General features: G+C 40.7%; 1 protein-coding gene across 5 annotated transcripts; it reads left to right on the top strand.

The window, feature by feature from the left end:
• The first annotated feature begins 2,221 nt into the window (after positions 1-2,221).
• On the top strand, positions 2,222-15,647 carry ubtfl (upstream binding transcription factor, like). 5 transcript variants are annotated; one of them, XM_053495589.1, is made up of 20 exons: positions 2,222-2,399; positions 5,553-5,665; positions 6,173-6,354; positions 6,450-6,533; positions 6,642-6,797; positions 7,248-7,312; positions 7,395-7,515; positions 7,605-7,715; positions 7,804-7,931; positions 9,840-9,981; positions 10,078-10,119; positions 10,739-10,852; positions 10,945-11,100; positions 11,289-11,399; positions 11,764-11,849; positions 11,938-12,127; positions 12,223-12,270; positions 13,506-13,640; positions 13,896-14,018; positions 15,022-15,647. In XM_053495589.1, the coding sequence occupies exons 2-20, from the start codon at positions 5,608-5,610 to the stop codon at positions 15,109-15,111; spliced, it is 2,142 nt and encodes a 713-aa protein (XP_053351564.1). In that variant the 5' UTR covers positions 2,222-2,399; positions 5,553-5,607; the 3' UTR covers positions 15,112-15,647. The 5 variants fall into 5 exon arrangements, with proteins under 5 accessions (XP_053351564.1, XP_053351566.1, XP_053351565.1 ...); XM_053495591.1 differs by having other exon boundaries at positions 11,289-11,417; positions 13,506-13,574; positions 13,899-14,018; XM_053495590.1 differs by having other exon boundaries at positions 11,289-11,417; positions 13,506-13,574.

Here is a 15,647-nt window from a genome sequence, read left to right as displayed (position 1 = left end):
TACTGAATGACCGGGTTTTTCCATCAATGTTTTATTCTTCCCTGATGGCACAAACATATTTTAGGATGACAGTGCCAGGATTTATTTGGCTCAAATAGTGTAAAGGGGTAGTCTCACAGAGTGATCCGTTCATTTTCTACTGGGCATGCCTGCGCAAATCATTACAAAACCTCCATAGATTATGTACAGGAAACAGAAATGCGCGGTTCATCTCATAAGTCTTCTAGTCTGAGTTATTCATTCATTTGTCACTTGAATCCCATAGACGCTATGCAGTGCAACAAATTCACAAGAACAAACGACTCGGACTAGAAGACTGATGAGAAAAAAAACGCTCAATTCTGTTTTCTGTGTAATGCACTGCATAGTGTCTACGAGAGTCACGTGACAAAAGATGGAACAATTCGGACCAAAAGATATGAGAGGTGAACTGTTTATTATAATCTGTCCTTAGCTGCATTGTAATATTTTCATTACTGGAACTATAGCCAAAATTTGTGCATGTAGAAGTTTTGGGGGTCTGTTTATCGAAAATGTAACATTTTATTTTATTACTGATCAAAAGAACGAAATGAATTAAATACTTAAAAGAACTGAGTCACTAGAATGATCCAAATTTCCCATCAGCCCAACGCTAGTATTGCTTTCCCAACGCTAGTATCGGTAGGAACAGTAGTACTGGTAGTCTTTATAATACTGAAACTTTGTTTTGCCCTGTGGAGGTCTTTGATATCTAGAACTCCTTTAGTGAACACTATGCCTCTGCCTTGTCACTGTAATGTCCCATTACTCATATAAAACAGTGAATGAGTTTTTTTTTTATTTTATTTTTTACTAGTGATACCAGAATTCCCCAAAAAATAAAAGCTCTTGTTTCCTTAGGCTACACTTATTCCAAATAACAAGCTTGCACGTCACTACAGTCACCTAAAATTACCAAACATAGGCTACTGTATCTGTACTACTGTAGCACACACATTTCACAGACATAATGAACAGACTTTTATTTTGAAGGGTATCATGTGACCACGTGACCTCGAGGGAGCTTGGCAGGGTGCGCCCACTGAATATTATTGCTCTACTTCCTAATATGCATGTTTTGGGTGCAGATTGTATGTTTCTTCTACTTTTTCCCCAATAAAGATCAGAACCAGGATCTTGGGTGTGATCTCGAAAAACCTCCAGTGTGTGTATTGTATATATTATTTGGCGGTTCCCTAAGTTTGGTCACGTGACATGTTGATATGTACCTGATTAGTGTAGTCAGGTGTGTTTCTGGGGAAACAGTGACAGCATGTTATACACAGCAAGGGGTGTGTGTGTGTGTGTATAGTGTGGTGTAATGTAGGGCAGAGTTAAACTGGAAAGTCACTGGTGCTTGGGGTAATTTTTACATGATGTTTAAAATATATAACAAATTGTTACAATTGTACAGGAAAACAAATTTGTTACAGTGTGTTACATGTTTTTATGGAGGTGAGATGAGGGTGGCATGAGAACAGGATTACTGGTGGCTTGTTAATCAGAGAGATACAGAGAGAGAGAGAGGGAGAGAGCGAGCGTGTGTGCGTGCGTGCGCGCGCGTGTGCTGGGACGGAGCCCTGATGCTTCAGGCTCGGGGATGTTTGGCTCGGGTGCTTGTCCATGGCGTCTCCTCCTCCTCCTGAGCTCCTTCACCACCACCTCACTATCGGCTAAACACCCATCCACAAAGTATCCAAACCCAGGCACGGCCTCGAAAACCAAACGGATTACACACTGATGTGGATTCTAATCTTATGGATGCGTGTTTTGACAGCAGAAGGACTGTGTGTGAGCCTGGATAGCTTCCTCTCTCTGCACTTCACTCTGGGACTCTGGACGGGGACACACCGGGTCAGCTCCTGAGGAGGGACAAAGTTAAAGGACGGGACTGCTTTCAAGCTTGGATGTGTTTTTATTCAACAAAATTATTCCTCAGAATAATAATAATAAAAAAATAATCATAATTAATGATATGACATTAGCTGGTTGTGTGTGTGTGTGTGTATAGTGCAGCTGTGTTTATCAGTGAACTCGATGTGCTTGCAGTATATGTGCTTCATGTATTTAAAAAATAAACATTTTTTTACGTGTGTAAAAATACGAATACACTTTATATTTTGTAAATCTCATCTGTAGGTCCTCATTTGCCCCCGTTACTCCTCGCGTGTTTTCTCCCGGAGTTCCTCCCCCTGCGGCGCTGGGCGGAGTTTCATACCGAACCAGACGCTCCTTTTGTCGGATCCGTTTCGACTTGACTCCCCGGGGTTTACGGCTAAAAAAAATCGACGCTTACTAAGCTTAATAAACATTACCCATACTTAAGTGCAACCGCATATCGATTACGAGGAGGATTCGGCATTAAGTGTTGCAAAAAGGTGAGTTATTTGCTTATTTTTAGGTCGTTTTGTACGGTTTTTTACACCGCGCGTCCCCGAGTCTTTGTAACATTCATGGCGGCTTTGCCGTGACGACTTCGGGGCGAAGACACGCTCCAGGCCCCGCTCGCACTCTGCGTTAGAAATATAACGCTGGGAAAGGTGATTTATCCAAGCCTGGATGTTTAAGGGTTTTCATTAAAACATCATAGGATTACATATGGTTTTAATTTGACTCACATTTGTAAATGATTAAACCCATTTTTTTTTGTTTCCTCCTCCTCAAATCGGTTTAATACTAATGCTACAGTAAATACAGTGAAGAAACATACATACGAAAACAGAAAGGGGTGTGAATACTTAAAAAAACACGTATATAGATACGTATTTCTCTGCATGGGTTTGGTGTTTAAAAAAAAAAACCAAAAAAAAAGAAACGTGTTTGTCACTGGCTACCCGAGACGTTGTTGCGAGCCAGCGGAAGCTGTATGCTGACTCCTCCCGGAATCACGGCGCCATTACTGGGCTTGAGCCGCACACAATGGCCGGTGAGATCGTACCGAAAGATCAGCAGGCAGACAGAGACCCGGGAACCTGTAGTGATGAAACACCTTCCAACACTAAATCCTTTAGGAAGCTGCGTTGGTGTTGAAATGTTAAAACATTTAACTTTTTGAGTATATTTATTTCGTGTTTATTTGGAGAATAAATGCGAATAATTTCCAAAAATAAACAAGTAAGAGAGACATTGAGAGAGAGAAGGGAGTTGTTATCTCGGGGTCTGTGACCTTGCGCGGGCGGAATGAGACGCGAAACCGGGCAAAGCGGCGTCACAGCCCCAGGAGGAGGCCGGCTGGTCCCGGGGCCTGAATAATAATAAAAAACTAAATGAATTACAATTATATTTTAAAATATTTTTTTTAAGTAATACATACAGCATTAAAAAAAATAACCTGACGGTTATGTACACGCTTGTACTGTTTTGAAATGCAGTACAAGATAGTTTAAAAGTGTAACACTGCTGTTAGCATAGTGCTAATGTCAATAAGTCCGAGCTAGCTAACTAACACAAGCTTTAGTAGTAGTGGTAGAAATGAAACAAACCTACCCACGACAATGTTTCACAAAAATTACTACAAAAATGTATTAATGTTTTTAAATTAAATTTAAGTTTGCTGCGTGTTAACATATATTGCTAAATATTTAGATAAAGTATGTTGCTTGCTAGCTACAGTAGCTATCGCCTCTTAGCACCAGGTAGAAAACAAGAGTCCTATCTGAGCTGCTTTTGCACAAAAATACAGTCCAAAAGAGTCGACCACTATGACGCCAGTTTGAGCTTTTAAACCGATTAAAACTGATCTCCAACCTGGCATAATAATAATGATATTAATAGTGAAATAAATAAAAAAAGAAAGAAATGCAGAGGTTTTGGTTAACACTGCAGGTAGAATAGTAAAAGTATCTGGTCTTTAAAATGCAACCTGCAACTCCATAAGCTGTGTAAAGATCTCTCTCTCTCTCTTACACACACACACACACATAAAAACAGTGGGACCAGTTATAAAACTGGATTTTTAAATTATTTCCTTTTATTTATTTATAAGAGGTCGGGTAGGTGGGTGTTTTGCCTGCCATGTGTAAGGCCCGGGTTTGATTCCCAGCCAGTGCCCAAACCTCCCCAGCCACTGGATACAGTGCCGGTCCTAAGCCCGGATAAAATGGGAGGATTGCGTGTGAAAATAGGAAGGGCATCCGGCATAAAACCTGTGCCAAGTTGTTGTGCGGACTGGATATTCCGCTGTGGCGACCCCTTGCCAGGGGTAGCTAAATGACCAACAACATCTTTAGTAAGAGGTCAGGGGAAAAAATTTGGCCTTGCACCTCCATGGTCAAGGGTTCGATTTCTGCCTCTGGTTTGCGTGTGGAGTTGCATGTTCTCCTTGATATCCCCCGCTTACATCCGGAGTCCAAAGACATGCAGACGCTCGTAATAGGCGTTTCCAAATTGCCTGTGATGGATTGGCATACCGTCTGGGAAGTAACCCACCTCATGCTTCCTGCCTTAAGTCACCTGGGATAGACTCCGTGACCCTGTACATCAGGGGTTCTCAAGCTTATTATTCAAAGGTCTGAATCTGATTTCTATTTCACGTCAAAGATCTGGAGCCATTAGTAGTTATAAGCAAATTACTTTTATTAAACTTGCTTATAACTTGTCGCAACATATAACTTAAAATAAATTAAAATGTATTAAATTATAAATTATAATAACTTATATATTAACTTATATAAATTAAAAAGTTTAAAAGTCTAAACTGTAAAAAAAAAAAGAAAAATGACTTCAAGAGAAAGCACTTCATTGGCTGATTTTCATGCTGAAACAAAATAAATAAGTAAATAAATAAGCGAACTGTATTTTTATGCCTGAGTGATGTTGTGATGCACATACAAACTTGGCACAGGTTTTTCACCGGATGCCCTACCTGATGCAACCTTCCCATTTTACCTGGGCTTGGGACCGGCATTGCATCCAGTTGCTGGGGTTTGGGTACTGGCTGGGTATTGAACCCAGGCCTTTCGCATGGCACACAAAACACCTACCACAGAATAAAAATTAAAACAATTGACCTAAAAGCACAACACAAGAAAATGCTGTAATAATAGAACAATTTTGAAGTAAAAGTTGCATAATGGCCTAACAGTTGGGTCATATTACATCTAAAAAAGTGTGTAAAACACCAGCTGCACCACTTTCTTCTTCTTTCCAAAGCGCCCATGAGCTTGCACACCCATGGCATCTCCATCATCCAGGAGGACAGAAAGAGTGAAGCTGATTGGTTGATTCTTGTCACATGCCCTGCACATGCGGCCTTCTGAACCCATGACTCTTTAACTATGACGTTTAACGCCATACGCTTACCGGACGTAACGTTGCCATGACAACGATGTCAAACAGAGAAACTGTTATGTTTAATCTTGATCTCGTGCCAGGATCACTGTAACAATCTCAAATAGCTTACAAGCTTAGATTGAGCTTCATGTACACCATTCAATCCAATTCCTTTGGTGTGAAGTAAGCAGTACCTTTAATATCTTGCCTGTATGATTTATAATAACCTGTTCATTATGTTGTTGTTTACTTGCACTTAGGTTTAAGGGTTTGCCTTGCTGCAGGTCGGGTCAGAGCCACCTTGACTGTTTAGTCATGAATGGCAGCAGCAGTGTGGCTGGCACCCAGACTGGGCGAGTTAAACTCGAACAAGGTAGGCATGCAGAGCTCTCATTCTGTCTTGATTTTTTTTTTTAAGTTAATTTGAATAAAGCAACTGGCAATCAAATGCATGTAAATGTTTGTGTTTTAAAGTCTCATGAAACTCAGAGCAGAAAATCTATCTATGTCACAAAATAAATTTGCAACTTATGGTGTCTGAAAAGTCTATGTACTGACAAATCAGTCTCAGACAGGGTTCAGTAGATCAGAATAAACCAAGTCTTTAAAAATAGTACAAAAGCAGGAATGTTTTGCTATTCTAATAACTTTCTATAAACTAAGCAGCTTACATCGAATACATTATTCATCATTTATAAGCATACTCATTTTAGGTTATTGAAATTTGGATTGAAGCCTTTTAATAAAAGTTATGAGTTAATAATGTTAACGCAATAATAAATATACTAGGGTTAGTGTAGTTATAGGTTTTACAGCGTCTTGCTGGACACCTTAAGAACCACTGCCAAAAATACCCGTTATTTGTGTGTCTACGTGTTAGAAGGCGATGTGTGGAGTAAGGAGGACTGTCTGACACTGCTAGAAAGGATCAGGAATATGTTGCCTGATGGAGACACTTTGAAATACAAGACCACCGAGTCGCATTTTGACTGGGAGAAGGTGGGATTTGGAAGCTTCACCGGGGACATGTGTAAGCAGAAATGGCAGAAGGTTTCCACAGAGGTAAGCAAATCCAACAAGATGGATAAGAAATGTTGTTTTCAGCATTCAAAACATTCAGAAGTGTTATAGAGTTTTTCAAATTGCTTTTCTCACAGGTTCGGAAGTACAGGACAATGACAGAGCTCATCGTCGACGCAATAGAATATGTAAAGAACCCTTATAAAGGAAAGAAACTGAAGGTAAATCGCATGTCAGCAAGATAACAAGATAATTTTTTTTATTACAACACGCTGAATGCAAAGTATTTTTTTAGCACATTAGGTTTGTTTGTTTGTTCTTCTCCTCAGACACATCCAGACTTCCCGAAGAAGCCCCTCACACCCTACTTTCGTTTCTTCATGGAAAAAAGAGCCAAGTATGCAAAAATCCACCCAGAAATGAGCAACCTTGATCTTACCAAGATCCTCTCCAAAAAATACAAGGAGCTCCCTGAAAAGAAAAAGGTATGAGTGATTGAGTGATTGAGTGATGAGTGGATTTAAAAAAATTCTTCAATGAAGTATGTTGATGGTGTATTTGTTTTTCTTCCTGGTGGCATAGTGGTTAGTACTGTCGCCTTGCAGCTCCAGGGACCGAGTTCGATTCCCACCTTGTGTCTATGTGCATGGAGTTTACATGTTTTCCCCGTGCTTCCTTGGGTTTTCTCCTGGTACTATGGTTTCTTCCCACAGTCCAAAAACATGCAGATTAGGTTAAATGGCATTCCCAAATATTCCGTAGTGTGTGCCTTGCAGTAGATTGGCACCGTGTCCAGGGTGTACCCTGTTTTGTGCCCTAAGTCTCCTGGGATAGTCTCCAGGCCTCCCATCATGCTGTATACAGGATAAAGCAGCAAAGACAATGAGTGTTTTGCATTATATCATTACAAGATGTTTTCTTTTGATTTTATTTAGCTCAAATACATTCAGGAATTCCAGAGAGAGAAGGAATCCTTTGAGAAAAACATGGCACGCTTCAAGTAAGCACCCCCCTCCTTCACTTTTGAAATAACGAAATGTTTGAAAGCTCTCTCTTAAACAAACGCACATGTCACTCGTTAGAGAAGACCATCCCGAGCTGATAGAAGAGAGAAAGAAGTCAGACCTCCCAGAGAAGCCCAAAACCCCTCAGCAGCTCTGGTACAACCATGAAAAGAAAACCTTCATGAAGCTTCACCCCGAGGTGACATTATTTGAATGTTCGACTGTTTTAAGTCATTTTGTTTGAAAGTTATACATCCAGGTCATAAACTTGCAGTTTCACGTTTCTAGGTGAGTCAAAAGGAGCTGAAAGAAGCATTACGGCGTCAGTGGTCTCAGCTCTCCGACAAAAAGCGGCTGAAGTGGATCAGCAAAGCGCTGGAGCTGCAGAAGAACTATGAGGTACAGTCTGTTACATCATGATGTAGATAGAAGAGACGTCCTGAAGTAGAACTGCATTCATTTTTTCTTCTCTGACTCCGCCTTTCAGGGCAGCATGAGGGCGTACCACGAAGCACACCCAGACGCAAACTCGGATGAACACGTCAAGTCCGTCCTGACCAAAGCCGAGCGGCAGCTCAAGGACAAATTTGATGGACGACCCACCAAGCCACCACCGTAGGTGTTGCATGGAAGTTTAAAGAGCACTTCTAACCTTGATTTGTGCTACTCTGCAGATTTAAAAAGCGTACTTGTAAGGACTCAGTGTACAAGGACAAATCCCTGTTAATTTTAACAGCTTATGACAGTACCGCAAGGCCAAAAGTCCAGAAGAGCAACCTCAGCTTTGTTATTTGGGTTAGAGGAACACCATTCCATTATCTATTGTCAATTACGAAAACACTAGGGTGTCTTTAAGCCCATGTATGATGGAGGCAGATTGCACTTTTCTCCAAGTGTAGTTATCTGAGAAATTTCGCATAGATAACTATAAAAACATAGGGATACTGCTAAGACAGGGGTTCACATGTCCATACTAAAGACTGGGTTTAAGTGGGCTTTATTGGGATTGTATAAAGTGTATTTAAGTCAAATTATGTGAGCCAGAATGTAAGAAAATAAGAGAGAATAACAAATACAGACTGCTGAGAGAAAAACGTGAGAAATCACTTCTCACAAGCATGTCTGGAGCATCTTCACTCATCTCTATGTGGTTCCCTTAGGGAAGAATTTCAGTTTAACTAGTGTTTAAATCCATAATTTTTGCCCTCAAGGAACAATTGATTCTTCAAAAAAAAAAAGTTGCTGTGGGTTTGTTTTTTATTGCAAGCCTTAAATTGTAAGATAACTTACTACGTATCCGTTAAACTACGTATCAACTAGGCTTTAGACGAGTATTGATTATGTGGAGAATGCAGGTCTGCCTGGTCGGTGACCCACAAACACAGAGATCCCTTTTGTTGAATTCTTTAATGAATGGTTCAGAGTAACACTGACCCAAATGTGTGCTTCAAATAGTACGAGTAAAGACAAATGAAAGTGGGCTATCACATTCAGTATTTCTTCCTTAGGCTTGGGATTAGGCTCCACTACTCTAAAAGTGTAGTTTGTTAACAACAACAAAAAAAGATAAAAAAAAAAAAGAAGTTTGTGATAGAAAAGCTTTGATCTCAGTGTATTTTAGGCTCCTGTCTGTAATAAGTCTTCTCAGTGATGAAGCTTTATACTTTGCAGTACTTTGCTATACTTAGTTATAAAGCCGCCATGTTCGGAGGTATCAAATGTAATAGAGGGGCAAAAAAAAAAAGCCCTGAATCCCCATTTTGTCACAAAGTGTTGTAGAGCAGCAGGATTTTCCAAAGGAAATATTTGACCTGTAGAGGGAGCACAAGGCATGCTTTTACTGTTAATACAGTAGTATGTTTACATATATATAAGATAAATAAATGTTTTATTTGTAAATATGTATATAGATTAAAGTGCTTAAACTCCTTGATATCCGTTGAAGCTACTTTTCTATAAATCAAGACCAATAATAATTGTACGGTTCTCTCAGGCATTTCTGCAACGTTAAGATGTTGAGCTACTGTCATGTGTAAAAGTTAGTGCCCCCTCTTTTAAGTGGAATCACCAGTCTCCTGATACAATATTATCATGCTTTTTAGGTGATTCTAAAAGCATTTAGATTTTATAAATATCCCAATTAGATATCACATTTTTACGTGATTTTATAATGATATCGATAATTAAAAATGTAGCCCATTCTTTATAACATTAGTTTTCTCTCTTAAAAGCCAAGTGCAGCATATAAACAATTCAAATTAACTCCAAATACAAGAGCTTAACTCATTTTACTCATTTCAATTGAACTTGTTTAGCTCATATAAATCGTAACATTTCACTGATCAGCACATATGAGCTCTGTCATTCGCGCATTATAAGTGTTATTTCTAACCAAACTTTACCTTCATATTGCCAAAAATGTGAATTGTAGAAAGTTGTGTGTGTGAAAACTGGACATTTTAAGCGGAACGTGTTGCCACGGAACGTGACCCGCACAGGCAGTGATCAGCTTTTGTTCTGCAGGAACGGGTACTCTCTATACTGTGCCGAGCTGATGGTGAACATGAAGGACGTCCCGAGCACGGAGAGGATGGTGCTGTGCAGCAAGCAGTGGAAAATGATGACCCAGAAAGAGAAGGACATGTTCCAGAAGCGATGTGAACAGGTACACTGTAACGCAGAGAGCCGGAGTGAAGGATAAATACACAGCACTACTGGCTGAAATGCATCATACAATTCTTATACTTCTTTGCCTCATCAGAAAAAGAAGCAATATGAGATTGATCTCCAGAGGTTTCTTGAGGTAGGGATTCACACGTTGTTTTTGCATGTAGAGTATATCGTCCCAAACACAGTATTGGTGCTAATTTTGTTTGTTATACATAAAATGCAGAAAATGTTTGTGCCAAAGAGGCTACTTCTGAAGTTTATGCAACATGGAATTGACCAATCTTTCAAATTTTAGCCATTTTTGAAGAGATGATTTTATATGTGCCCCAAAAATAATACTGTCTTGCTTCAAACAATAATAATTTTAAATGCAAATTATATTTTAGGAGTATTCACACCAAATTTGGTCTAAGCTTTTAGAAGCTGATGACCTGTAAAAAATGTTGATTTTTGGTAAAAGCTTAAAAAGCGAAAAATCTGTAGTGTCCGTAACCATGTCAAATTCATGTTGCAATATCCTAACAATTTTGCATTTTAAAATAATATACTTTTTCAGGTTTATGTCTTTTCATGGGAAATCTTAATTGGCCTTTGTAAGATTTTAATTCCAAAAAGTTACAGATACTACATTAAAAGGCATGAGATCGTATTTAGCAAATGTGTTTCTTTCTATTTGATAAAAATGAGTATGCACATTAAAAAGAGGTATTTACGCAACCTTGGTTTGACTTTTCACCTTGGGATCACTACAGACCCTGCCAGATGAGGAAAGGGATCGAGTGCTGACTGAGGAGAAGCTGGGAGGCACCAAGCTGAGTATTGTGGGGGCAGGTGGTGCTTTTGTGAATAAGGCCCCATCAGGCAAGGTGGGTTAGCCCTGCTCCTCAGCAAAATGTTCATCTTATTCTTTCTAGCAAATTGGAGGCATCATAATTGCTTACTGCTCGTTGGGGTATAGGACCGGGCCCGAGACTCTGAGTTGGACCAGTGGGTTCATGGGATGCCAAAGGAGAAGAGGGATGGGAAGAAAAAGGCGCAACTTCCCGAGACGCCCAAAACAGCCGAGGAGATGTGGCAGCAGAGTGTGATCGGTGACTATCTGGCCAAATACAGGGTGAGCCAGACTTACTCTCACTTCAGCCAGAATCTGTCTCTGCAGGTTTAGAGGTGCTGATGTTCAGGAAAGAATGTGCATGCTATTGCAGTTTTGTGATTTATTAATTTTTTTCTTTTGTTCAAAAGTAAAACAAATAGCGAGTTGATCTGTGCAGGACTTCGCTTCATATTTTCACATCCTTGCAGAATGACCGAAAGAAAGCTCAGAGTGCCATGGAGGCTACTTGGAAAAGCATGGAAAAAAAAGAGAAGATTCCCTGGATCAAGAAAGCAGCCGAGGACCAGAAGCGATACGAGGTTCAGTACCGGACTGTGGTCAGTGACCAAACGTTTGACCACTGTCTTCTCATCCATATTGAGGAAATGTCAAAATGTTGGTCATCTCCTAACCGCCATGTTCTACAGAGTAAAGCAGGGGAGATGTGAATCAGTGGGTGCCGCTATCACGACTTTAGCCATTGTTTATTTATTCGCGCGTGGTATTTCCCATTACAGTATTCTGCATAGTGCTGGATATAACCTTGACTAAACGCACTGGTTTCATTACACAATCTGTAGCGCTGATAATTCCTAAACACAATAGTCTTTGTCCCTGTTTTTGTTTAAGTTAAAATGCCTGAAACGAGCTGAAATCCTGTTTTGCTTACTTTACATCCTGCAGAGAGAGCTGGTCGAGATGAGGACCGTGCCATCGGGTCAAGGTCAGAGGAAGCCGAAGTTCGACGGAGAGCCGAAAAAACCTCCCGTGTGAGTGCTGAATCTGCACACTAGTGCCGACTAGGAGACCACCCAGGTGTTTTATCTAACCTCCTCTGTCTCTCTTGTCTCGATGCAGAAGTGGCTATCAGATGTTTTCCCAGGAGCTGCTCACAAACGGTGAGCTAAATCACTTCAGCCTCAAGGAGCGCATGGTGGAGATCGGCAAGCGCTGGCACAAGCTCAGCCAGGGCCAGAAGGACAAGTACAAGAAGCAAGTGGAGGAGCAGCAACTCGAGTACAAAGCCGAGCTGGAAGCCTGGGTGAAGGTACGCACCAAGGCCTGTCTCACAATCACGATTCGCTCTTCGTTTCCTGTTCCAGATCTGCGTGACCATGTTTTCTGACTTGCTTTCTCTCTCAGTCTCTCTCTCCTCAGGAGCGAGCCGTTTACAAAGAGTTCTCATCCACAGTAAGTGTCTCAGTGTAGTCGCTTCACCATTGTAGGATTGCCTATTAACATCATCCATATTGTGCAACTTGTAGTGAGTCGTTGGTGATTTGGTCCTCAGGGAGCCCCATCCAGTCCACTTTCAATTCACTTCTGCTCACAAATCTGGAGCATCTGAGCAGTTTGAACAAATCTTTTTGGCTCCGGAAGAGTTTCAGACTCTAGCGTGGTCAATTTCAACCCATGGAACACTAAACATAATGCATCTTCTGTAGATATAAGCAGTTAAACTGTGCCAAAGGACAGGGCCGTGGAGCTGCAGAACCGCAGTGGGTTCTAGACTTTCCAGCTCACAAACACAGAAGAGAAACAATGTAGTGTTTTTTTTTTAAGTTGGTTATATATGTAATTATCTGTTTTTTTTTTGTGACTTTACACACTTTGTTAATTTTTCTGTACCTTTTTCCATCTGAGTATTTTAGACCAATAAACAAAATAGATTTTTTTCCCCTTATTTTAGTAAATACAGTGGTTCCTCAGCATACGAATTTAATCCCGTAATCCCAAATTTAAAATTTATTTTCCCATAGGACATAATGAAAATGCAGATAATCTGTTCCAGCCACCCAAAAAAATATAAAAATAAATAAACCTCACTTAACCTTAATTTATGATTCCTTTTAGCGCTGGCTCAGTTTTCTTCTTGCAGCCGTACTTGCTAACATTCTTGCACAAAATGCAAAAAGAAAAAGCACAAAAAAGATGTAACCTTGCTTCACTTGGCTTTCCACTGAAGCAAACACGTTTTAAATGGCACCTGGACATACAGTATGCGATGGGGTCGGTCACTAGTAGCACAATAAAAATATGGATTGCTTGGGGTTCTCTAAGAACTGAATGTTACAGATTTAATAAATGTGCATGTATTTCTACAATGCACTGCATGGCATGGCAAGTCATTTTGTTTATTCTAGTATAAGACTAAGTGGGCATCTGTTTTGTAGCATCGTAACTTTATCAATAGCTATTGGTAGTTTATTAATCAGTACTGTGAGTTATACTTATGAGTCAGAACTAACCGGATGTAAGGCAGTAATGACTCTGTGGCCTGCTTTGCAAAGCTACTAACTGTTGCTTTAAGCTTGAACTATTGTTTTTTTTTTTCGTGTTTTTTTTTTTCTTCCCGTGTTGCTCTCTTTCCTCGTCTTCTTCCCTCCCTCCCCCTCTCCCCCCCTCCCCTGTCTGTGTCTCCACAGAAACGGCGGAGCACGGCAAAGGCGCGGGGTCCCGGGGCCAAAGTACGTGTCACCACCAAGGGGAAGGCGGTAGGTGCCCGAGCTGCAGCGCTGGGGGCCGGGGGGGGCAAACGTTCCATGGCGTACCGGGTCAAGGTAACGCCCACTTTCTCTGGGCCGTTCGTTCGCCCAACACACTAAAAAATTTTTTTTAACATGGGCCACTCGGGCCTCAGCATCAGGGAAATGTATTAGTCTCATGATCAGTCAGTAATGGCTCTGTTTAAATGTAATGATGGCTGTGCCAAAATGTATGCCATAAAAAAAGCTCAGAATTATGGATGATGTACACTGTGAGTGATGGGGAATATAACTGCTTATTAGAGAGAAGTGTGACTCTGTGGTTTCCAGCAGGACACCTCAGACTCAGAGGAAGAAGACGATAAGACAAACTCGACAGACTCCGAGGACGAAGATGACGAGTCCTCTGCTTCCACGGATAGTGAAGATGAGGACGATGACGAGGAGGATGAGGTGAGGATATAAAGCTAAGTTTAATATAAGTCAGACTTGTGAAGGACCGACGTGGCTGCAGGTTTCCATTCCAACCATTTAGGAGCTGACACCCGATTCCACCCGTTTAAGCCGTAGGTCCTCGCCTTCCATCACTGTGGGGCTCCTGTTTGGTTGGAATGAAAACCTGCAGCTACACCGGCCCTCTGAAGATAAAATTAATGGCCTAGAAGATTAATATTAAATCGATTTTGCAGTGGTTTAAAAAGGTTGATAAGAAATTCAGTGCATGTACATAAAAACGTTCTTTTGATGTTTAATGTAGAGGAAATAGCAATATTATGTTATATGTTATATTTGCATTTGCATGTAATAGCTTAATAGTTATAGGGTTACGATGAGTTATATGTTACTCAGTGGAAAGAAATGGACAACAGAAAGCAGTTATCCTTGCTGGTATTTAGTAATATTGGTGTGTCATTTCTGTCAAAACAATGATAAAAAATAATAATGCAGATTACAAATGGACAAGTTGCACGTGCACTAACTAGTCTGTAGTGTTTCTAGGTGTTGAGGACTTTTGCGGTTTACTGAGGCCCTTAATCTGAACCAGTGGCACATAACACATGTTTAATCTTTAAACATTAGGGTCAAATATTTTTAAACTTTTATCACTGGAGGGAAAAAGTCATATTATGCTTGAAACATTTCCTGCAATCAACTGGTCGAAGCACTTCTTAGCATTGCACTGGTTTGGAAAGATCCACCCAACTTCAAACATCAGAATGAATCATTTTGTTTAGAAATTACCGTTTCATGTGGGACGGGAGGACACTGCTGGTGTTTCAGTGGAAGTGTGGAACCCTCTGTTACCCTACTGCTGAATTTGAGCAGCACCAAACAAGTTTAAACCACCCGTCCCAGTCACGACTGCATGGACCAGTCGAATAATCCCCTTCCACTTGATACATCATCCTGTCCTCAGGTCCTGGACTCGGTCATGATTTTCTGCACGTTTTTACAGAATGACGAGGATGACGAGGAAGACGACGAAGACCAGTCGGATGGCTCGAGCAGTTCGTCGGAGGACAGCAGCGATTCAGAGTCAGACTAATAAACGCACCCTCTCAAAGGTAGGGGCTGTGCAGGACACGCCCCCCGTCAACATCCCTTCCTGAAAATAGGGGAGGGGCCGAGTAGCTGTGAGCACACAGCACACGCTTATGCGTCTGTCTCTCTTCAGTGAGAGGCGCGGGACTCAGAAGAGTGACAGCTCTTCTCTCTTTATAGAAATATGTCCAATTTACGGGCTTAAAGTCAACTGGACAACCTCTTATTAACGAGCTGTTACTTATGTGTTTATTAAAGCAATTTTTATTGCATTTATATAGATGTGTTATTAAAACTTATGTTGCTCGTTCCTTTTTTTTTTATTTTATTTTTTCGAAATGTTAAAAGTGCTCTGAGGTGGACAGAGAGAGAGAAGGCCTTTTATAACAGAGGTAACGGAGAGTGAACCCGGCCGCCTGGGTTTATACACCTCAGCCAGTTCATTAAAGCTCAGAGAGCTGTTTAAAGGCTAGTCTGGTCTTGTTTGTTCGTTCTTTGGACAAATCCCCCAAAATAAATTGCACTTTTTTTCCTCTTTTA

The sequence above is a fragment of the Clarias gariepinus genome, chromosome 1, assembly GCF_024256425.1.
Source record: "Clarias gariepinus isolate MV-2021 ecotype Netherlands chromosome 1, CGAR_prim_01v2, whole genome shotgun sequence".
Taxonomy (NCBI): Eukaryota; Metazoa; Chordata; class Actinopteri; order Siluriformes; family Clariidae; genus Clarias; species Clarias gariepinus.
Note: the sequence above shows the minus strand (reverse complement) of the source record. Positions and strands in the feature narration are given on the sequence as shown.